This window comes from Podarcis vaucheri (assembly GCF_965113315.1).
Source record: "Podarcis vaucheri genome assembly, chromosome: 6".
Classification (NCBI taxonomy): domain Eukaryota; kingdom Metazoa; phylum Chordata; class Lepidosauria; order Squamata; family Lacertidae; genus Podarcis; species Podarcis vaucheri.
Window position 1 is genome coordinate 96,033,436 of NC_138764.1, and position 23,642 is coordinate 96,057,077.

The 23,642-nt window shown below is 44.0% G+C and overlaps 1 protein-coding gene across 8 annotated transcripts in view; it reads left to right on the forward strand.

The window, feature by feature from the left end:
- CDH4 (cadherin 4) overlaps nucleotides 1–23,642 on the forward strand; it is an 819,766-nt gene that overhangs the window by 508,951 nt on the left and 287,173 nt on the right. For 5 of the 8 annotated variants that reach the window (XM_082225899.1, XM_082225902.1, XM_082225904.1 and 2 more), the window contains one exon: nucleotides 4,167–4,343. In XM_082225899.1, the coding sequence (XP_082082025.1) occupies nucleotides 4,167–4,343 (177 nt within the window). The remainder of the gene's footprint in view (nucleotides 1–4,166; nucleotides 4,344–23,642) is intronic. The other 3 variants (XM_082225900.1, XM_082225903.1, XM_082225905.1) reach the window with 1 other exon arrangement.

Sequence of the window (23,642 nt, forward strand, 5' to 3'; positions counted from 1 at the left end):
CATATGTAACGCAAGGTACCACTGTATCATCTGTAACTTTAAAAAATGAAACAAAAGACCTTGATACTTACAACATACCCCTAGTAGCAAATCAAGGACAAGAATTGGAAATAGAGGCTGCCCCTGGTAAATGGGAGAATTTCAGCTTATTCAGAAGCACAGTTGCTTAAAGGTGGGATGTGGTCATCTCATGCACCTGGACCAGGTGGGAAGCAGAGAGACACTTGTATTTACCCACTGCCAGTGCAAACTATGTGGTTGATATTGCCTAGTGTGATGAGAAATCTTGCAAGCAGCACATCCCAACATTCTTTGGGCTTGGAAAGAGCATAGCTGAAGGAAATTTCCCTTTGGGTCCTGTGGTGCGTTTCCAGCCCAATATATTTCAGCAATGAGAAACATCTGATCAATACATATAAGTAAGCCAGCTCCCCTTGCAAGGAAATTATTTAGTTCTATTTATTTCATTTTTAGAAAAAGCACAATAGGCTTCTAGCATCCCACTAAGTTCTCCCCTCCCTACTTGGAGCTGAAAACTGGAAACATGATGGAAAACAGTGTGATATCACACTTCTTTCCTCTTTGTATGGTGATGGAGAGGACCAAGCCAGTGGGCAAGGAGGGGAGACCCTTTTGAAAATGTCCAAATTGGCCCCTTAGCTTCAGTGCACACAGTCAACCTCAAAGTCTGGTTGGCAATCTATGCTAATGTCAGAAAACCTCATTACAAGTGACAAAGAGTTATGTTCCACTCACTAGCCATCAAATATTTCTGAAAGAATGAAAAGACCAGGATGGTCTTGCTGAGCCGATACTAATTATTTCTGCATCCAGAGGGCTTTGGGAGTCGTGTTAATTCTCAAGTCTCTCTTTAGCCCACATCCATTCCCTGGTGTAAACTTGACAGAGCACAAATTATTTTACCGTCCCTTCGTAATTTGTCTCTCACTCTTGCATGCCAATTATCAAAACTGACCTAAGCTTCTGCTCTCTCAAGATCCCCCAGCTGGGAATTGCAAACTGATTTTTAAAAGGGGTCCGTTCCATGGAGCAAATGTGGATTGTGTTTAGGTCTCGTGGATGCATAAATGCATGTCGAGCTTCTAAGTGCCCTTTTACATTTCCTGGTGCCACTTATTAATGAGCATATTCAAGAAGAGGATTAAGCACGGGTGCTAGAAAAGCTCAAAATGTAAGAGCAAGGAGATAACCACACACAAGCAAGACTTTGTACTCTTAAGATTTGGAAAGCATTTAGCACCTGTGTTGTAAATCTGTTGCCAAATTACTAGGAGGACAGTGGTAGGAAACTGCCTGATACCAATTCAGACTTATATCTGAATTATATCTGAGAGCCAGCGTGGTGTAGTGGTTAAGAGCAATGGACTCATAATTTGGTGAACCGGGTTCGCATCTCCGCTCCTCCACATGCAGCTGCTGGGTGACCTTGGGCTAGTCACTCTTCTCTGAAGTCTCTCAGCCCCACTCACCTCACAGAGTGTTTGTTGTGGGGGAGGAAGGGAAAGTTAGCCGCTTTGAGACTCCTTTGGGTAGTGATAAAGCGGGATATCAAATCCAAACTCTTCTTCTTATATGCCCATCGAACCCAACATTGTTAGTCCTGACTTAGAGTGGCTCTTCAAACTCTCAGACAGGTTTTCACATCATCTGCTACATCAGACATGGGAAACACACACACCCTCCATGTGTAACTCCAATCATCCCTGACCACTGTCCATGCTGTTTGGAAGTGATGGGAGCTGGAATCTGCTAACAGCCAGGGACCGCAGTTTTCCCATCCCAGTGCTATGTGATAGTTTTACCTGGAGATATCAGGCAGTGAACCTGGAACCTTCTGCCAGTAAGACACAGGCTTGATTTTTTAGCCTGTAGTTCTTCCCTTAACAGAAGTTGTGGTCTGATAACTAGCACATTTGATTTATAAATATGAGAATTGTATTGAAAGTACAGCTGTAACACCCCTGGGTGATATTCAACAAATGATTTTCACTTGGACTCAATCCTTATATTTGATATGGGAACCATGATAACATCCTTTCATAGAATCATAGAATTGTAGAGTTGGAAGGGAGCCTGAGGAATCTAGTCCAACCCCCTTCAATGCAGGAATATGCAGCTGTCCCATACGGGGATTGAATCTACAACCTTGGCATTATCAGCACCAATAAACAGCTCTGAGCAAGCTCAGAAATGGAGGAATGATTTGGTTTCCTAGGGCTTCAGAGCCAATGCCCCTCTTCCCCATCCCACTTCTCAAATGAGCTTGAAGCCTTGAATCTCCTTAAAGAAAGAAGCCCAGTTAAGCCATATGGGTTGTATAGCCACAGGTTCTTGCTTAAATCAGGATGGCAAATGCAAAATCACACAATCTAGAAGAAAACACGAACACCATCTAAATCTGCATTTTGTTTCCCCCAAACATAAACTGAGAAGGGCATGACTGGGTAGTGGAGAGATTTTGAGTTCATGGGGGAGAGGGGAATTCATGAAGACTGGGGGGCTTTCGCCTGAACTTTGGCCTGCCACTTAAGGCACCCTGGTTCTCTAAAATGAGGAGGAGCCTAGAAGATACGAACAAGAGTCAGACGCTCATAAGGCCTCAATTCATTTCCAATGCTTATGGAGCAAGTCACACACTAGGAGCTCTCCTTGGTCCTGAAGCAGGCAACATCCCTTGCTCTCTTCCCCTGTGGACTTCTCTGTGATACCAGAACAGGACAAGCAGACAGAAGCCACTGTCCTGTTGATCAGGCCATTCCAGAACCCTCCCTTGATCTAGATGCAGCCCTGTATCAATGGGGAGTAAGAAAATTTAATTGGGGTTGAGCTGGTGAGCGGAGAGTTCAATTCTGCTGGGTGGTGCTTCACAAGTGCCTGCCCTGTGGGGAACATGCTTGCCAAGTTGCAAGCACCCTTCAGCCAGAAGAACTGAGCCTTCCATACAATCCTGCCAGGTGCTCCTTGTGAAGCACCCTGCAGTTAGCAGGACTGAATCCTCCACTCACTAGCTGGTGAGTGTCGGATTCAATCCTACACAGTTTGACTGTGTGCATGTGTTCCCCTGCTGGTAACAGGAGTGCACAATTAAAGCATTGCTCTTTGCAGAGGCTGCCTACCTCACCCTTTTCTCTGCTTGACATTCCACCCCCTGATTTTGCCTGCATCATTCTGGGAGGCCTGACACTCTTTGGTTTGGTATTTAGCTGCGTCTGCTTCATAAGCCAAAGTCGTGTCAATAATAATAATAATAATAATAATAATAATAATAATAATAATAATATACTGCCAATCACAAGGGCTAATGTTGCACATTTATATTCATTTCTCCGCTTCAAGAGGGTGCTGAGCCCTTGGTACACATGGTCCCATGGTGCTTAGTAGGCTAGGTGCCAAATTAAATACATGGGGTTCCCATTTTAAGGACCAGAACCACTGACGAAAGACCACACACATAATCATGCCAATCACAGTTTTTACAGTCATCATTTGGAGAGATCTGTGTGGAAGTAAATATAGTTTGAAGCAGACCTCCAAGACATACCAAGACGTACCAAGATCTTCTTCTAGACCCTCCTTTCTACCTTGTGTCTACCAGATGATGGATCTCTTTAGACAGCATTCAGACTGCCTGAATCCTATTCCATGATGACTGCAAATAAGTCAGCAGTGCTTTAAAATTCCAGGCTAGCGAGGAGCTTAATACTGCGTAATGGACCCAGACCTACCACTGGTAACGCCAGGGGTGTTTTCAGCTTGTTTCATTTCGTCCTTGTGATTTATTATATTTATTAGGAATCTGCAGATTTTATCCTCCAAGGGGCTGATAAAGCTTCCTGCAGTTGGCATAATGAAGACAATCCGTCGTGGAAGAAGGCTTGATTGTCTAATGACAGCTCCATACGTGTGGAAAAATGAAGTTGTCAATAGGAGTGTAATGCAGAAATGTTTGCTTCATTGTAATAACAAAAATATACCCTCCCACATCCCCCCAGTTATTTCTCAACCCGAATGAGCTTCAACATGGTCCTGAGGAGTTGATTTTTCCTTACATGCATTGCATTGTTGCTTTGTCTTCCTTTTTTTGTAAATGAAACTAAGCAAAATCAAAACAATACCTGTTTTCCTCCCCCCCCCTTCCATATCAGCAGAAAGGAAAGAAGAACACGTCAGCAGACCTCCTGCAGCAGCCGAGCGACACTCTCCTGCCCTGGCGCCATCAGCAGAATTCTCATGGGCTGAGGCGGCAGAAGCGAGACTGGGTCATCCCGCCGATCAACGTGCCAGAGAATTCGAGAGGACCCTTCCCACAGCAGCTGGTTAGGGTGAGTGGGACGGCTGAATAATGGATACCCATGATTGATTGTCGGTCCGATGGCACCCTGCACATTTCCCAAAGCTTGTTTGAGGTGTCGTTTTCAGAGAGGAAGCTCATTTCTCCAACACCGAAGGCCAAACTCAGTGCGACTTTAGCAGTATACCTGTGCCTTTAAGTGGGCTTTGTTTTTTAACACAGGGATGGGGAACTTAAAGGCCACGTTCCATTCTGGGCAGCCTTCCAAGGGCCACATGGCAGTGCTGGGAAGGGCCAGAGGCAAAAGTTGGTGGGGCAATGAGTGTGCATTTTACCTTTGTACAGTGGGCTAGTTTCCTCCATATGGGCAAGTGAAATGTATAATCAGAGTTGAAGGACGCATGCCAGCCTGGAAGAGGGGAACTCAACAAGGATACAAAGCAGCACCAGTGGTGGGTGCTTTTTTGACCTAGGAGTGTCCTTAGGGCCAGATAACGAGACATGGAGGGCCACATTTGTCCCCCTGGCCTGAGGTTCCCCTTCCATAACTTAACACAAATTGCTGCTTCAGGAGGGGTGATCCATATTGAGACACTAGCAAGAGGATGAGGGAGGGGTCTTTAGCTCTCCCCCCCCACACACACACCTTGCTGTGATCCAGATCAGGGCCATAGCAAAGGGGCCAGCAGTTAAAGCCCCTTTACCTCCATGTCAGGGTCCTGAACCATCAGGCTGGCACTTTGTGTGGCAGCATGCAGACCTGCACTTAAAGGCACAGCAAGACGTTTAATGTAATATGTAGTTTTGTCGTGAGTCAGGAGATGGCTGGCTGTGTTTTGGAGATAGGCGGTTTGCAATGCCAAGTGGTGCGCCATATTTTTGTAGATGCTCAGAGCTGTAAGTACCGTTGTATTATTACCATTCTTTGCATTTGTATACAGCTTCTCCACACAGAGACACCCTAAGCAGAGCACGTCTCAAGATCAATGGTACAGGAACAGGAACACTTATCAAAGCACAGTTGCAATGAATCTGTAATGCTCTGTTACCCCAGGGAAGCTGTAGCCATTCAGCTGAAGTTCTGCACTCTGATCCAAGGCTAGAGGTTACATGGGGTGGGTGGGGGAGAGACACTCTGCAGATGCTTAGAGGCATTATGGATTCTGTTATTACCTTACATGCTCCAGAACCAAATCCCATCATGGACTCCTCTTTTTCTTACTTGCTTACTATCCACCCACTTTTTTGATGTTTAATTGTTTTTTATATGGTGACGACAGTGAACATGACATTTTACACAGTACAAGGGGACAGGCAGTGGCAGAGCCTATGCCTGTGCTGCCCAGGGTGTGGGGTGTGGAGGGTGCCCTCCCTGACGTACAATAGCCACTTGGGTGCATGGAGCAGTGCACACACCCTGCAGCCAGGATTGGAGTGAGCTGCCCATGGGGACAGAGCAAGCCTCCAATGCAGACATTCAGCACATCACCTGCCCTTGACTGCCAAATGTCACCCCCCTCAGTGAAGACACCCGGGGTGGTCTGCCCCCACCACATCCCCCTTCCTCCGCCCCTGGAGACAGGCCCCTCCATATAGGCACTTAGAGTTCAAAAGCCAGCATGGTGGAAAAAACAGAAGGAGGGAATGCATGGCTGAAGTAGAAAGCAATATAATAAATAATAATATTTTTATTATTTGTACCCCGCCCATCTGCATTTGTTTCAGTTGATTGTGCTTAGCCATGGTTATAGGCTGCACTGCAGCTCAAGGACTCGTTCCAGGTTAGGAGGAAATGCTCAAGAAGGATGCAAAGTGGTGCAGTGGTGAGGGGTGTTGCCTGGGAAGAGGAATGTGTGGCTGGGGAGGGTGTATGTGGCCTGGGGAGCGCCATACTCAACCTCAGGCCTGAGGTTTCTCCCGAAGCTTTTGGCCTCCTCTGTTCCATGCCTTTCATTGTCAGCTGCTCCTCTTTTGCTTAGCTCCTTCGGTTCCCAGAGAGGCATTTGCCAGCTGGCACTCATAGCATTACTCACCCTTGTTAATTGGCCCTGTGTGATGGCTCATCCCAACAAACTTCCCACTAGGTGCATAGTTGTCAGAACTCTGTAACTGGCCATTACCCCCTTCAGCAAGTTAGAAAGTTTGTGATCATTCCATGACATCAGCATCACTAATGGTGCGCTTGGAAATGACAGGCTACAAGCAGAGACTTTTAAGTTATAGTCCAGTTCACTTACAAGATGGCACAGGGAAGTTTGAATGACGCAGAGTACATATGGATATGTTTGCTGTCAGTAGCCAAAGCAAAACAGAAACCCACGCCGTGTATCTTGCATCTACCAGGCTTTCTATTTTGGAAGCAAAAAACAACCTCCCAAAAACAAATATTGTGTAAAACAAATGAAGGAAGAAGTAAAAGCCACCGGCAAACATTTTGTCAAGTTGTCCTCTGGAAGAAAATTGCAATGTAATTGCAAGAAATTTTAGAAAATAATTGGACAAAATGAGGGTGCATCATTTGCATGCCTTGTCAGAAAACAATACTTCCCGAGTCCTTTCCAAGATTAAAATGAATGCTGTCATTACCTGCTCCATACTGATTAGCCATTGCCTCGCTAAGCACATGACACTCGGAAGCGAAAAGTGGTTTGTTAAATCCCTCCGAGGTACGCGCAGTCTTGATAACATAAATTACATCTGAAAATGTATACTCTCCTTAACCCAATGCATTTCCTGGATGACACATGAAATATAACTGGGGTGTCTTGAGTGCTAGAGGCCCACTCATGTAGCCTTCTTTCTGCCTTCCCCCAGCCCCCATGGAGAGCCACTGGGACAAAAGATCACATGGCGATGTGGTCATTCCAGGAAACGCTCCCAGGCTGGAAGCCCATTTAAAAAGAGACACTGTGAATGTCCTCAAGGAATTCACTGGGAAGAAGGAAAGACCAGGTCACCTCATAAGATAAATAACACCTGACCCACCTCCCTTTTCTAGCCACCCATTTTGGAGGCATGTTTGCGTCACCCCCAACTCCAATCCTATTGAATGGTAAAAACAAACCAAAACAAAAACTCAAAGGTTCCGCACAACATTAGCCAGTGCTGCTTAGAGCTCTACTACCATGGCTCTTCTGCTTTGGTCCACTGCCAGAGTAGGGTCCCCACCAAAGGACACTTTACCCAAGTTTCCTGCAATCGTGGAACCTGACCCTCTCACCCTTCCATCACACAAAGCATCTGTAGGGAGGGAGGAAGACAATGGAATCGTCAGTACCTGGCAGTGTCCTGGCAGCTCCCTTAAGCCACATGTAGAAGATGAAAAGGCTGGGCAAGTCAGGCTTCCCTTTCCTAGCAGGCACTGCAGCTATCTAATGGTCAACAAAAGCTCCTAAGAAGCATCCCATGGCTGGAGACCTTGGACAGCTTCCCACTTTCTGGGTAGGATTGGTGTCTGATCTTGCCAACCATTCCAGTTTGATGCAGTAATAGTCTCTGCTCACCCATGGATTTAAAAAAACACAAAGAAGGGAAATAATTGAACAGGAGCTTATAATGCAATAGCAGTGCCTCCATTTTGGAATGGCTAACATCTGCATTTCCATCTTTGGTGAGTCAGGAACAAGAAGACACTAGGCCTCTTTGGGCATTAGGACCATGTGGAGACAAGTGTTCTAGCCTGCCTTACTTTGTCATCATCTCATGCAGCACACCTGTGTTAAGCAAGGGGCTTCCTGGATGTGCAGAGGCTCTCTGGGAAATTTGGAGCCCTGGAAAGCCAGAGTTGTGAAATGCGCAGGGAACCTCCATGGATTCTCCTCCTTCACAAAAGCAGCCTCCATGAGTGGAGGGTGATGGGAATGATGATAGTGGAGGGGTGCAGCTCGTATTGTTCTCCCCACTCCCACCCCCCACCCCCATGTGTTGTTGTTTTAAGCACTGGATCTTATCTCCCCAAAAGGGCTATTATGATGATAACTTGGGAGTATGGATTGAAGAATACTCATAGCTGTCAACTTTCAGATCTGAAAATAAGGGATCATCAGCCTCAAAAATAAGGGATCAGCAGCCTCACCTGTCCCGGGGACAATCTACGGGATATCTAACAATCCAGGATAGCAGCAGGAAGCAGCGGGAAATGGCGCTGGAATAAGGGAATTTCCCGCAAAAAAAGGAAAGGTTGACAGCTATGAGAATACTGATGAAGCATCTATAAAAATAAAAATCAGTTTGAATAGTTAAATTATCAGTATCCAAACTTAAATTTTGAGAAGCTGACACATATTCAGAGTCTGATTGGAATACAAGTTGAAATTGTCATGGTTAGTGTAGCGCAGAACTCGTAAACATTCTGCGGGGATTGATCATGCTCACGGTAAGCTATCCTGCATCAGAGAGTTAAGAAAGCAACTACAATTAAGAATTGCCAGCAGTCATTAAGCAATTAAGTTGAGTAATTAATCCTGTAAGGTATGGATTCCATGATTGGCTGACTCTGTCATGTGCGCAGAGGCATTGAAAAAAGTGGCAGCGGAGAATAATCCTTGGGTTGCAGTGGAGCATAATTCTTTAGTTAACCCCTTCTTCCCATAAAATAATTTCCAGTATGCTTTCCACTGTGTAACTAAAACTGTGACCCTCACAGCTGCCAGGTCTTAAACATTCTATTTTCTACATGTATGAGGCATAAACAGACATAACAAAAGCTGAGAGAGGTAAGCCAAACGTTGTGTGGTCAACACCAGGCAGTTTGATTTTACTATAAGCAGCTCTGAACCAGGTTACCTAAGGGACCACCTTTGTCCAACTGCACCCCACAGATGGAGCACTGCTGAGAGCAGCGCATTCCCAGGGCCAAGTTTACGTATAAGCTAAACAAGCTATAGCTTAGGGCCCCACTCTCTTGGAGGCCCCCCCCCAAAAAAAAAATAATGAAGAAAAAAAATCTGGATGTACATTTCCAAAATATAAGATAAAAAAACAAATAAAATAAAACCTACATACAGCAACAGTGTTTTGTGTTGTGTAGGCTCCTATGGTGTAAGTAATGGGCCCCGCCTGCTCCCTAAATTATCATTGGTTTGCTCATTTCAATATATAGGGTGCCTACATTCTGCATGTGCAAATGGCTTTAGATACCCGTTAGGTCCATAAATTACCATATATCATATATTCAACACAAAAAACAGTGACATTTTGTTGTGGACAAAGGACAGCTGGACATATAAAGGGCCCAATTACCTTCAGGGCCACATCAAACTTAAATCCAGCCCTGCACATGCCCCGGATCCGGGTGGTGTGCATAGGGGCTACTAGAAACCAGGCTTTTAGTGTTTCAGCTCCAGCCTTCTGGAATTGGTCATCAGCTGAAATTAGGCATCATGATGTTAGGTGTCTACTGAATATGTTTCTCTTTCCTTTGAGGTTTGTCCCAGCCATTTATGGAATATTAATTGCCCATGAATTTTAAATACGGTTTTGCTGTTTTTAGAGTTTCTGGTTTCGGGAAAAGTAGCTTGGGGCTGGTGCAAGGGCTTGGGCTGGTGTGCAGCACATATCCCACCTCCACATGAAAAGATGCTTTGCCACCGGGTGGGGCAGATGAAGGTGTTCTCCTCCCAGCGGTCATTCTTTCTCTGGTCACTGCTGTGGATACACAACCTGACTGCCTGTCTCTAGGCACTGGGGTCATTCGCAAGGGATTCCAACACAGCATGATTAATGCTGCCAGCATTCATGTAATATCTGCAGACATCTTTGTAATGGTCTGCGAACTGGTCTGGTGCCTGAAGCCAGCTTCCTGTAAAGAGATCCTTGAGGATCCTACATTAAAACAGCAAACAAAACAATCCCAAACAAAATATTGCAAAAGAAAGTCAGTATAAATTCAAAGCAACATAATTAACAGGAAACTAAAACATTATCTTAAAGGTTTCAAAATGAAGCTTTTCACTTGAAGTAAAATAGCATGAGCAAGAACTGTGAACTATCTGACATCAAGTGTAGTTTGACCCATAAAGTGCTACTCTCTTTAATGTACCATTTAGAACAAAATTGTATGTCTTCAGAGACCACCATTCAGTGCTTTTTCAGATCCTTGTGATAATCATCACCCCAGGGTATTCTCTTGTCAGAAAGATCTAGGGGAACAGTTCTGATCTGGTTTCGAAGACTCCTGCTTGTCAGGCATCAGAAACCTTGAATTGATTGTGGCGTTGCCTGGAAGTTAAACTACCTGTAGCCCAGGTGTCTCTCTCCAAAGCTTCAATGAGCTTTCCACATATGCAGTAATTTTATGTATCCATTTATGCTTTACATTTATTTATTCTCTTCATTTATGCCATGTTGCTACGGCAACTTACCGCGAGAATTGAAACAGATAGCTGCTTCCTACTGACCTGTCTTTTCTGACAGGGACAATCTCTCTGAACCTCCATTTGCCATTCACGTGCAATGAAATCAGTGTATGCATGAGAGAGAGAGAGAGAGAGAGAGAGAGAGAGAGAGAGAGAGAGGAGGTTCAATTGTTATGACTAAGGATGGAGGAGAAATCTGATTCATTTGCATTTAGAAGTGGACCTATCTGATTTCCACTTTGCGAAACAACCCAAGAACTGAAGCACTTCGGACTTCTCCAGATTTTGCAGTGCAGTTCTCCAGTCAAGTGATATGTACAAAAATTCATACGCTGGGGTAAAATGTTCATTAAAATGTATATATTCACAGGGGAGGGGAGGCTATAAAAATGCATTATTGAAGGAGAAATTGCTCTGCAAAAGTTGCAAGTCACACCAAAATGCTAAGGAATCTTTCCTAATGACTTAATTTCGGTTTTTGCCAAGTTATGTGGAAATGTAGAGAAGTGGACTTAATATTTTAAAAATGAGAACCTTGAGCAAACCAAAACTGAGAGAATCCGAGGTATCCCATTCATAAACAACAGCAAGGCACAAACACAGTGAGCATTTTACAGTGCGCTTGAATTTGCCTTCCCTGCAGCTGCCTGCATTCTGTTTCCCATTTTTTTATAGGTCAAACTAATTTGAAATTCATGGGCAAATCTTTTTTTGGCTCCCTCCCCCCATCATCCGGCTTTCTATTGTGAATACAGAAAGTTCCATTTTATGGGAAGTTGATTAGCTGCTTGTCAGTATTTGAGCGAGGCTCCGCCTGAATGAAGTTTCAATCCTTGCCAAGGTGAATAAAGCTGGATGGCGCCCACATAAGCCCAAAGTACAGCCCCTTTTCCAGTTCTGCTGGGATGAGCAGTAATTCTCTGCTCATTAAAGCGTTTCGTTCTTTGGGAAAATATGGTAAATGAAACAAGATGTGCCACATTATTCTTGCAAACGTATTCAGCCCTCCCTGTCAATTGCAATCCCTCTTCATTCCATGAATTTACTTTCTGAGCCTCAGCTTCATCTGATCCGAGGGCCTTGATGAACCAGTACACCAAGGATGCAACAGAGGAGAGGCTACAATTCATTTCAGACAGCAACTTTGGGCAGGAAACTCCTTCTCTGACCTATGCACAGTCATTCCAGCATGTACGTTGTTGTGGTTGTTGTGGATACAGGTGGTGCTGTGGTCTAAACCACCGAGCCTCTTGGGCTTGCCGATCGAAAGGTCGGTGGTTCGAATCCCTACGATGGAGTGGGTACCCCTTTGCTCTGTCCCAGCTCCTGCCAACCTCGCAGTTCGAAAGCACACCAGTGCAAGTAGATAAACAGGTATCACTGTGGCGGGAAGGTAAACGGCATTTCTGTGTGCTCTGGCTTCTGTCATGGTGTTACGTTGTGCCAGAAGCGGTTTAGTCATGCTGGCCAAATGACCTGGAAAGCTGTCTGCAGACAAACGCCATCTCCCTTGGCCTGAAAAGCGAGATGAGCGCTGTAACCCCATTGTCACATTTGACTAGACTTAAACATCCAGGGGTCCTTTACCTTTGCTTTACCTGTGGTTGTTGCAGTTATATCCCACCTTTCCTCCAAGGAGGCATATAAGGTGGCATACATAGTTTCCCCATCCCCATTTTATCTTCACAACAACTCTGTGATGTATGCCAAGCTGAGAGTGAATGAGCGGCCCGAGAGCATCCAGTGAGCTTCCTGGCTGAGTGGGCATTTGAATCTTAGTCTCCTAGCTCCTAGTCCAACACTCTGGCCATATAGAGCCTGCTGTGCCTATAAATGTATGCAAAAGGCATTAACTCGGGGTGGAAATATGAAACATTCCTCCCTGCCATTCCACTCTAGAGATGATGATGACGATGACGATGACGATGATGATGATGAAGAAGACAATTTATATGCTGCCCTTCATTACAAGATTTCAGGTGGTTCACAAAACAAAATACAGGATAAAAACTAGTAAGTAATTAAAAACAAAACAGCAAAACAATAACCCACCCCTCCTTCCCACAGACACATTTAAAGGGCTGTAGAATATTCATCAGACAAAGACCAGGTTGAAGAGGAATGTTTTCGCCTGACGCCTAAAAATATATAATGTGTTGTGAACGCACATTTAAAACTGAGCTCTAGAAATGCAGTGAGCCTACGTAAGTGTGAACACAGCCCGGGAATGTTCTACCAACAAGTCCTGTCAATGGAAGGATTTCTGTTTAAACAGAAGAACATGAAAAGAGCCTACTGGATCAAGCCAATGGTCCATATGTGTCAGGGAACTGCCATCAGAGGGAAGAGGAGAGGAAAGTCGCTCCAGTGATGCAGGGGAGGGAACTAGCAAGGAGAGAGAGAGAGCTTCCTCTGGGGAAGGAAATCCAGGGGACACCAGGGAGAAAGGGGAAGCCGAGAGCAAGGCGGAGGGGAGGCTCAGGGACTCTTCCAGTGAAATCAGCGGAGAGAGCACAGGACCTCCGCTTGGCACGCCCACGCTGCGCAGAAGGCTTCCACGCAGGGAATCTAGGAGGAGACTTGGAGTCAAGCAATTTTTATGTTGGAAGAAATTTAGGTCCCGCCCACTGACGGATTCTGCCAGTGACTAAGACAGTCGCGTTTCAAGGGCTGCCAAACCAGGGAAAGTTTTAGCTATACGGCTAGCTTGGAGCAGTTTGCAGTTTACGCACAAGCAACCCCAATTCCCATTACAGCATGGCTGAGTATCCTGTCCTCACAGTAGCAAACCAGATGCATGTGGGAAAGAGGCGAGCAGGGCCCTAGCGCGAGAGCATTCTCCCCTCCTGTGGTTTCCAGTAATTGATAACCAGAGCAGCTTCTGTCAATCTGGAATGTCTCGCTTAAAATGGGACACTTGGGGAGGTATATAAAGGTAAAGGGACCCATGACCATTAGGTCCAGTCGCGGACAACTCTGGGGTTGCGGCGCTCATCTTGCTTTATTGGCCGAGGGAGCCGGCGTACAGCTTCCGGGTCATGTGGCCAGCATGACTAAGCTGCTTCTGGCGAACCAGAGCAGCTCACAGAAACGCCGTTTACCTTCCCGCCGGAGCGGTGCCTATTTATCTCCTTGCACTTTGACGTGCTTTCGAACTGCTAGGTTGGCAGGAGCAGGGACTGAGCAACGGGAGCTCGCCCCGTCGCGGGGATTCGAACCGCCGACCTTCTGATCGGCAAGTCCTAGGCTCTGTGGTTTAACCCACAGCACCACTCACGTCCCTCAAGAAGGCATATAGTAGCCATCAATTGCCCTCTTCTCTGTGCACAGTGAGACTTCTTCCCTTTCCTCTGTTCCTTGCATAACCCCATGCCCTACCAAAATCTGCTCCAAAGGGTTGAAGTAACCTCTGCAACAGGTGAGGGGAGCATCTGGGGAGAGATGGAGGAGAATGTTCCATTGCTCCAACAAAAATCCATGCTCCAATGGAATGTCCGTGTTGGACTCCTCCCTAAGCATTTACTTTCTATGCTATTTTATTGCTTTTGACAGTCTGCCCATTCGCATACCTGCTTCTCTTTGCCTCGAGCAGAGCCATTTGGTTCAAGCAAGGGAAGTCAAAGGAAACTTGAGCCCACCTCTGCTTGGCTACAAACGTTCCAGCATCTCTTTGAACATCCTTGAAACAACTGCCTAGGAAAGAAAGAGAGGTGGAATTATCAATCACAAGCCCAGTGTTCTCAACGTATCTTGCTGTTTGGAACTTAACATTTCAGTATCCATTAACCTCTAACTGTATGAGGGGGAAAACAACAGATGGTATTTGCCTGCAGTCAAGCGATGTTTGTTGAGTGAAGGCCCAGCAAGTGTTCCTTTAAAAGGTAATAAAGGACCTTTCTTTTTACTAAGGAAACGCTGGACAAAGGCACAACAAAAGCAGACCACCTATAATTTTCTGTCGCCAGTCAAAATGAACAGGAAAGTCCTTCTCTCCCTCAGGCTCAGTTCTAGGCTGCATGCATGCCATTCACTTGAAGCGCATTTAAAGTGCAGGGCTTCTCCCAAGAAACTGGAAATGGTATAGTTTCACCTTTGCAGAACTACAATTCCCAGCACCTGCAAACTGCAGTTCCCAGGTTTCTTTGCAATCCAGCCTAGAAGTTACTGCAATGCATTACATGTGTGGCTGCTTTTGAAAGTGGTTCAAAAGCAGCTACGCAGGTGGTGCAGAATTCAGCAATCAGATCATTGACCAGGGCATGGCAGTCCACTCACTGAACAGCAATTCTGGCATGACTACCCTGGCTACCAATTAGTTTCTGGGCTCAAATCAAATTGCTCATTTTGACCTATAAAGACTGTTGCAGCTCATCACCCCGATATCTCAAAGACCGCCTCTCCCCATGTGAACTGACCCAGACCCTGCAATTGTCATCTGAGACCCTTCTTCATGTGTCACCTCCACAAGAGGTCCAGAGAGCGGCAACATGAGAACGGGCCTTTTCAGTGGTGGCACCCTGCTTGTGGAATGCTTTCACCATGCCTAGTGCTATCTTTATCTATTTCAAGGTGCCAGGGATTTTGGTCCTTGGTTTGAAAGGTTTCAGGTAGTTGTGGCCTCTTTTAGTGGGGCAGGATCTGTCTTTTATCTACATAGATGTATTTCACAGTTTTTATTGGTTTTGTTTGCTACAACTGGCTTTAATATTTATACTGTTTTAGCAAGCCACTTTGGGTCATGACGGAGGGGAAAGAGACATTATCTTTATCACTCCACCACCAAAAAGTTCCTTTTCCCAGTGGCCACCAGTTGCTTGTCATTGGATGTAGCATCCAGAGAGGGGCCTCCAAAGATGGTCTCCCCCTGCAGTTCTTGTCCTAAATAAATAAATGGAAATAATCATAATCCAAGAAACGTCCAATGCTTGAGTGGCTTCTCAGCTGAATGTTACACGCGGGTGCAGATTCTAATACCATCAGCATCATTCAAGATACTGCTTTATTCATACTCTTTCATTACACTTGGTGCCCTGTGGCTTCCTCCTTGTTCCTTACCATGAGCAAAATAAAATAATAATTTTATTATAAATAAATAAATAAATAATAGTTGTTTAGTCGTTTAGTCGTGTCCGACTCTTTGTGACCCCATGGACCAGAGCACGCCAGGCACTCCTGTCTTCCACTGCCTCCCGCAGTTTGGTCAGACTCATGTTTGTAGCTTCGAGAACACTGTCCAACCATCTCATCCTCTGTCGTCCCCTTCTCCTTGTGCCCTCCATCTTTCCCAACATCAGGGTCTTTTACAGGGAGTCTTCTCCTCTCATGAGATGGCCAAAGTACTGGAGCCTCAGCTTCACGATCTGTCCTTCCAGTGAGCACTCAGGGCTGATTTTAGATCTAGATGCTGCCTAGGTTTGTCATTAATAATAATAATAATAATAATTTTAGATTTTTATACTGTCCTTCATTATATAAGATCTCAGGGCCGTTCACAGAATAAAATGCAGGATAAAAACAAAGGAAATAAGTAAAACAAAACAGCAGAACATTAACGCCCCCCCTTCCCACAAAGACATTTAAAAGGCTGCAGAATATTAATCAGCCAAAGGCCTGGTTAAAGAGGAACATATTTGCCTGGTGCCTACAAATATACAATAAAGGCACCAGGCGAAACCACAAGTCTACCAATATCAATGTCTAATGCTAAGAGAATTCTTAGGGTATTCAGATCTATGCACTCAGAAGAGAGGGAGGTTGTTGTTGTTCTTAAAAAAGCATATCAACATCATATGTAACATAGCATCATCTGTAATACACTGTTAAGCCACAGAGGAAAAACAATGCAAAGTCCTGGCTAAGTCCTAAGGTTCATCAGCTGCTGCTAACTTGTCACAGAAGAGGCTATCAAAGTGTGCATCTTGAAAATCCCCCGGCTAAAGCAGAGCTTAACTCTTGTCATTGAGCCAAAGCATGAATCAAACAAGGCATTCTCCGTGTGGAAATCTTGGCTTTCCCAACAAATAGCATGGGATTTCTCAATAACGTTTTAGAGAAAATCCTCTGTTCTTCAAAGAGTAATGTTGCATGCATCAATGTTTCAGGTCAGTCAGGCTGAAGGCACAGAAAGTGTTTGGCATGTGGATTTTTCTGAAGGTGGATTTGGGGAGAGAGGAGAAATTAAGTTTGGTTTGTATCTTAATGCAAACCTACCAAAATTACAGTTCGCAAACCAATTCGCAAACTGAAATCCTTCAACATTTGCTCCCCACAACCAAAGGAGGCTCACAATAAAACATATATTAGAGATATGTGTGCACAGAAAGTCATAGATTAGGGGAAACCAATGTTTAAAAAATGCATTGCATGAGGGTAAATAGCTTAGAAATGAACATGTTGAGGAAAATTGTATGTGCATCTATTAGAAGAAATATGCATGGAAATGCATACAATTTTTCTGCAGACGTCTCTAAAAAACTGCAAAATATAAATAAATTGCAAAGTGATGCAGAGATGGAGTGAACTGAGGCAAGACTGGGAAAAGTAGAAACTGAAATTGACAAATATGTCCATCCTTGTTGAATGTAGACCTTTTAAGACTAATTTTTTAAACTTATTTTTTAGACACCTCTGTGTACCTTGCATGCAGCAAATGTGCGCTGTTGCTATGGCTGCCAGTAAAAGCTTTTCCTAAGCTAATGGCCAATTAAGAAAAATTGTCCAGAATACCTGTTTTATCACGTGCATGTCAGTGCTGTGCTTTCTCTCAAGCTAATGGACAATTAAGAGAAATAACTGCTTGACAATATAGATTTATTAATGCGGAGTCAAAATTAGTGATGTGGAAAAGCAACCTCCCACTCACAAAACACACACACACATCCCAGCTTGTATTAAAAAAACATTTGTGCTTTTCATTTGTTGCTTTAAAATGCTTGAAAAATCTAAAGGGCTGTTTTTCTCCTGAGCATTTGAAAAGGAGAGTGGGGAGGGGAAAACCTCCAAGGTTTTTTACCAGCTTCCCTCTCCCTTGGTAAAAAAGGTAAAAGTCATCAAAGATGACTATGGGGTTGCGGTGCTCATCTTGCTTTCAGGCCGAGGGAGCCGGCATTTGCCCTCAATGGTCTCATCATATAGCCAAATCCAATTTGTTTCACGGCCCAGTTCCAAGTTTTGGTGGGTCCTGAACAAACTGCTCTCAGTGGTTCCCCATGGGACAATTGCTTGTGGCTTCCAATAACAAAGGAAGTTAAAATGGAACAAAATGCTTTGAAACCCAAGGTTTGGTCCATCATTTTGCATGGTGTACAGGACTGCAGGAGTGTGTGGTTGCTTAAGATTGCAGAGTGGTCATTGTATATATATAAAAATGTGTAAAGTCTCCAGAAACTGATAATATTATTAGCAGTACCTAATGCACGTTGCGGTTACAGCTTGATGGTGCAACCTGGACCCAACACCACGGTGATTAAGATTATGCTTGTTTTGTCAGTCACAGGTAATTGAAACTTCAATCTCAGCTTCTACAGCAAAGAATTGCACCAAAAACTCTTTCTTTCTTTCTTATCAGCACAAAATGTACAAAACTTCTGCATAAATTAATGGGGGAGAAAGAGAAATGACTCATCTAGCTGCAATGTGCTTGCGATAAGTCCCATTTCCTGGGAACAACTAGGGACAAAAAGCTAGGCTGGAACAGGTGTGAATTTAGGCCTCTCGGTATGATCCCTGGCACTGGGGCAGGATTCGTTTTGCTGAAAGCATCTTAAGAAAACATCAGTTGTCATGGGGTAGATTTACAGTGGTACCTTGTATTGGTTCTCAATGCCTTGGTACTCAAACAACTTGGAACCCAAACACTGCAAACCCAGAAGTGTTCTGGTTTGCAAACTTTTTTTCAGAAGCTGAACGTCTCGATTTTGAGTGTTACACTGAGGTCTGTCTTTTTTGCTATTTATTTTGAGTTTTTGTTTTTGCGGCTCTTTTTTGTGACTGTGTGGAACCCAGTTCAGCTACTGATTGATGAATTGTGTGACTGCAGTACATTGTTTATTGCTTTCATTTTATAGATCAATGGTCTCATTAGAGAGTAAAATTCATGTTAAATTGCTGTTTTAGGGGTTGTTTTTAAAAGTCTGGAACAGATTAATCCATTTTGCATTGATTTCTATGGGAAAGCGCACCTTGGTTTTGGAACGCTTTGGTTTTGGAATGGACTTCCGGAATGGATTAAGTTTGAGAACCAAGGTACTGGAGTGCCCCACGGCAGAGGTTCTTTATATGGATCAAAGGATGTTAGTAAATAAATATTAAGGATGAAGAAATCACCATTGTTGATGTCATCCCCAGTTGGTTTATGGATGTGATCCAAGATGACCAGAAAGTGTCAATGGAAGTGACCACGGCATTGCCAGAGAGAGAGAGAACAGGTTTTGAAACCTGAGCTTTGTACAAGTCAAAAGTGATCAGCCTTCCAAGAAGCAGTGTCTAAAATATTTTTTAAAAAAATAAATAAATTATAATTTTCACTGTTACAAATTTTTCACATTCACCAAAAAACAATATATTAGTCATCGACTTCCCTTACCCCATCCATGGTTCATTCTAGTTGATAGAGTCATAGAATCTTAGAGTTCGAGGGGACCCAGGAGTCATCTAGTCCAACCCCCTGCAATGCAGAAATCTCAGCTAAAGCTTCCATGACAGATTGCCATCCAACCTCTGCTTAAAAACCTCCATGGAAGGAGAGTCCATCACCTCTTGCAGGAGTCTGTTCCACTGCTCAACTGCTCTATCAGTTATCCATTACTGCTGCATATTTTGATTACTCTCTGTGTGTTTTTCTTTCTCATTTTATCCCAGCTTAATTTATACTGCTGGATTTAATCTAATCTTGCTAACATTTTAACCTGTTTACAACGATTCTTCAAATATTCTAAAAACATTTTCTGATCTTCCTAAAATGTTTTTTCTTCTTCTCAATCTCTGATTATAGTGGTTAAGCTTGCCAATCCGGCGTATTTCTCCCTTGTTGGTACTGTTCCCTCCCTCCATTTCTGAGCGTATACCACTCAAGCTGCCATAGTTGTGCAAAGAAACAAATTCTTTTGATCCCTGGGGACATCTGACTCGATTTTTCCTAAGAGAAGGGCTAAAATAATTTCTAACAATCCTCCATTTAATGATGCAGCCTGCTTGAAAGCCATCAGAATTTGGAATCTTTCTTTTTTATTGGTATTGTAAAGCACACCCACACATGAAATTCATTGTCACAAGATATGATAACGTCCACAGACTTAGATGGTTTGAACAGAGAGAATAAATGTATACATGCAAGAACACAAGAAACTGCCTTATTTTGTCATACAACTGGACCATCTAGTTCAGTATTGTCTACAACAGGGATATCCAACAGGTAGATTGTGATCTACTGGTAGATCCTGGGAGGGGGTCTGTGGTAGATTGCGGCCCCCTCACTCAAAAACCCCCACAACAACTCAACAACTTTGACTCCCTAAAAAAGCTCAACAACTTTGGTAGATTACTGCCAGTTTCTTTATAGTGTGGGGTAGACCTCAGTCTCTTGAAAGTTGGACATACCTGGTCTACAGTAGCTGGCAAAAGCTCTCTGGGGCGTCAGACTGAGAGTGGGATTTATCCCCAAGGTTGCACCAGGACAAGCGCTTTGCCAGAAGAAGAAGAAGAAGAAGAAGAAGAAGAGGAGGAGGAGGAGGAGGAGGAGGAGGAGGAGGAGGAGTTTGGATTTGATACCCTGCTTTATCACTACCCTAAGGAGTCTCAAAGTGGCTAACAATCTCCTTTCCCTTCCTCCCCCACAACAAACACTCTGTGAGGTGAGTGGGGCTGAGAGACTTCAGAGAAGTGTGACTAGCCCAAGGTCACCCAGCAGCTGCATGTGGAGGAGCAGGGAATCGAACCCGGTTCACCAGATTACAAGTCTACCACTCTTAACCACTACACCACACTTCCCCATCTTCTCCACAACCTCTCTGTAGGGGTGCATGAAGGGAGGAGAGGGGGAAGCCTCATTGTGCAAGTGCTCTAAACGGCCTTGGCCCAATATACCCAAAGTAGTGTTTCCACCCCCATCGTTCAGCCCGGACACTGAGGTCCAGCACCAAGGGCCTTCTGGCGGTTCCCTCACAGCAAGAAGTGAGGGAACCAGGCAGAGGGGCTTCTTGGTGGTGGTGTCCACCCTATGGAATGCCCTCCCACCAGATGTCAAGGAAATAAATAACTACCTGACTTTTAGAAGACATCTGAAGGCAGCCCTGTTTAGGGAAACTTGTAATATTTGATGAATTATTGTATTTTAAAATTCTGTTTGGAGCCGCCCAGAGTGGCTGGGGAGACCCGGCCAGATGGGCGGGGTATAAATAATAAATTATTATTATTATTATTATTATTATTATTATTATTATTATTATTATTACTACTACTACTCTTGCGCAGGACTTCTGGTGATGAGACCAACTAGTTGGATCCAGTTAGTTGAGTCTTTTCCAGTCCTGCCTGGCGATGTCAGAGATTGAATCTGGGGCTTTCTGCACATCCAGCAATTGCTGGATATATTGCTTTTCCACAAATATGTCAGTGTCACGATTGCTGATATTTGAACCCCATGCGGACATGGATTCTTCCAGTTTGTTTTTTTCCACCCGCGAGCAAATTATTGCCCTGAAATCTGCTAAGAGCTCTTTCAAATAAAAGACGATCAGCAACAGAACTCCACTGCTGCTGTTTACTGGACATTAGACATACGTACTTTGCACTATGGAATGAATAATGCATCCACCGTTTGAATTCCTCTTAACAATAGCATTCAGGACTATATTATAATTATACCTATTGTACTTCCTTGTATTCAGACCTATGGGGATTTTGCGCTGTCCTTGCTACAGCCAGTGGGACTGAAAAGAAAAACGTCGTTTAATGATTTCAGCTGTCTCAGACTCTATCATTTAATCAATCATCTGAAAGAAATTTTAGCCCCTTTTGTATTTAGAATTCTCTTGTCTGAGCAAGGGAGGGGGGGAGGGAAATGTTCCTCTTTTCCTGAATTGCTTTAATAGCTGTATTTATGCAGTTGAAAGTTCCCCAAGAACCGCAAGTGGAACCAAATTGCCGAGAATGCCTCGATAATTTATCGGGGAATATTCAATTAGAATTTATTAATATTTTAGATTTCCATCATTAATTTAATCTTCAGAGATTTAATTTAGCCCTTCAATTGCTTCAGCGCTGTGCGTGGGCAGAGTGTGAGCTCTTAAAACACCTGCCACAAACGGTTGTCTCTCTCTGCTTGCTTTTCCGTGGCATAAAATGCTTCTTCGCTAGCACTGAATTCGCGGCAGAAGGAGACTGAATCCTGCTTTGCTGCGTCTCTCTTACTGTGACAAGGTTCTGGGAAGAAGCAATATGGAGAGAATAATAATAATAATAATAATAATAATAATAATAATAATAATAATTTAATTTAATTTATACCCCACCCTCCCCGGCCAGAGCCAGGCTCAGGGCAGCTAACACCAGTAAAATCACAGTAAAAACATAATGAGTGGGGGGGAACCAATTTAAAACACAGGTTAAAATGCAGCCTCATTTAAAAAGTAGACGATAAATCAAGACCATAAGGGGAGGAAAACATAAGGGTCAGACTGAGTCCAAACCAAAAGCCAGGCGGAACAGATCTGTCTTGCAGGCCCTGCGGAAAGATGTCACGTCCCGCAGGGCCCTAGTCTCTTGTGACAGAGCGTTCCACCAAGTCGGGACCAGTACTGAAAAGGCCCTGGCCCTAGTTGAGACCAATCTAACCACCTCGAGCAAACAATAAGAAGAGCCTACATAGCTCAGGGGTTTGCATGCAGGGGCGGGGGGGGGGTCCCCAGCTTCAATCCTGGCATCTCCAGGTAGTGCTTGGAAAGAGGGGCTGCCAGTCAATGTAGACACATACTGAGTTAGATGAACCGTGGGTCCAACTTGGTCTAAAAGGGAGGACCACATCTCAGGGGAGAGGTGAATTTAAAGGGGGAAGGAATATTTCACCTGCACTGGGTGCCAAGCCGAGAGGGCACTGCAGGGGGCGCCACAACAATAACAAACAACAGAAGACGAGAGGCAGGGGTGGCACTGAACTGAGCAGAAAAGTAGGGTGATTTTTTGATTTTTAAAAAAATAAAGCGAAAAATGGGCATCATCGTCATCCACATGCCTCTTTCCATATGAACCTGCCTGGACCCTGAGATCATCTTCTGATGTCGTCCTTCATGTCCTTGAGAGGTCCAGAGGGTGGCAACACGAGAACAGGGCCTTCTCTGCAGTGGCTCCCTGCCTGTCAAATGCTCTCCCCAGGGAAGTTTGCCTGGCGCCTTCATTATACACCTTTAGGCACCAGGCAAAAACGTTCCTTTTTAACCAGGCCTTTGGTTGATCTGATTTACATCCTATGCCCTTTTAAAACGTGTGTGTTTTTTTGTGGGGGGTGGGTTATTGGGTTGTTGTTTTAATTTTTACTATGTATTTTGTGGTTTTATATCTTGATTTTATTCTGTGAACCGCCCTGAGACCCCCGGGCATAGGGCAGTATAATAATAATAATAATAATAATAATAATAATAATAATAATAATAATACCACCTTACATTTTAAAGGAAAAAATCTCAAAGCTATCTACAACCTACATAAAAACATCAAACGAATCAATCCAGAATGAAACATTACTGAGGAAAGTCAAATATAAAGTATGCATTCAAAGCAATAATCATTAGCAGGAAACTAAAATTATCTTAAAAGATTCCAAAAGTAAAATATTACAAAGGAGGTCATCAACATAATGCACATTTAATGGAGCAAAGTTAACAAAACAAAAAAACCTTTTATCTTAAACATTTCAAAAGAAAACATTACTAAAGGAAGTCAAATACAAAATGCACATTTAAAACATCACAATCAGCAAG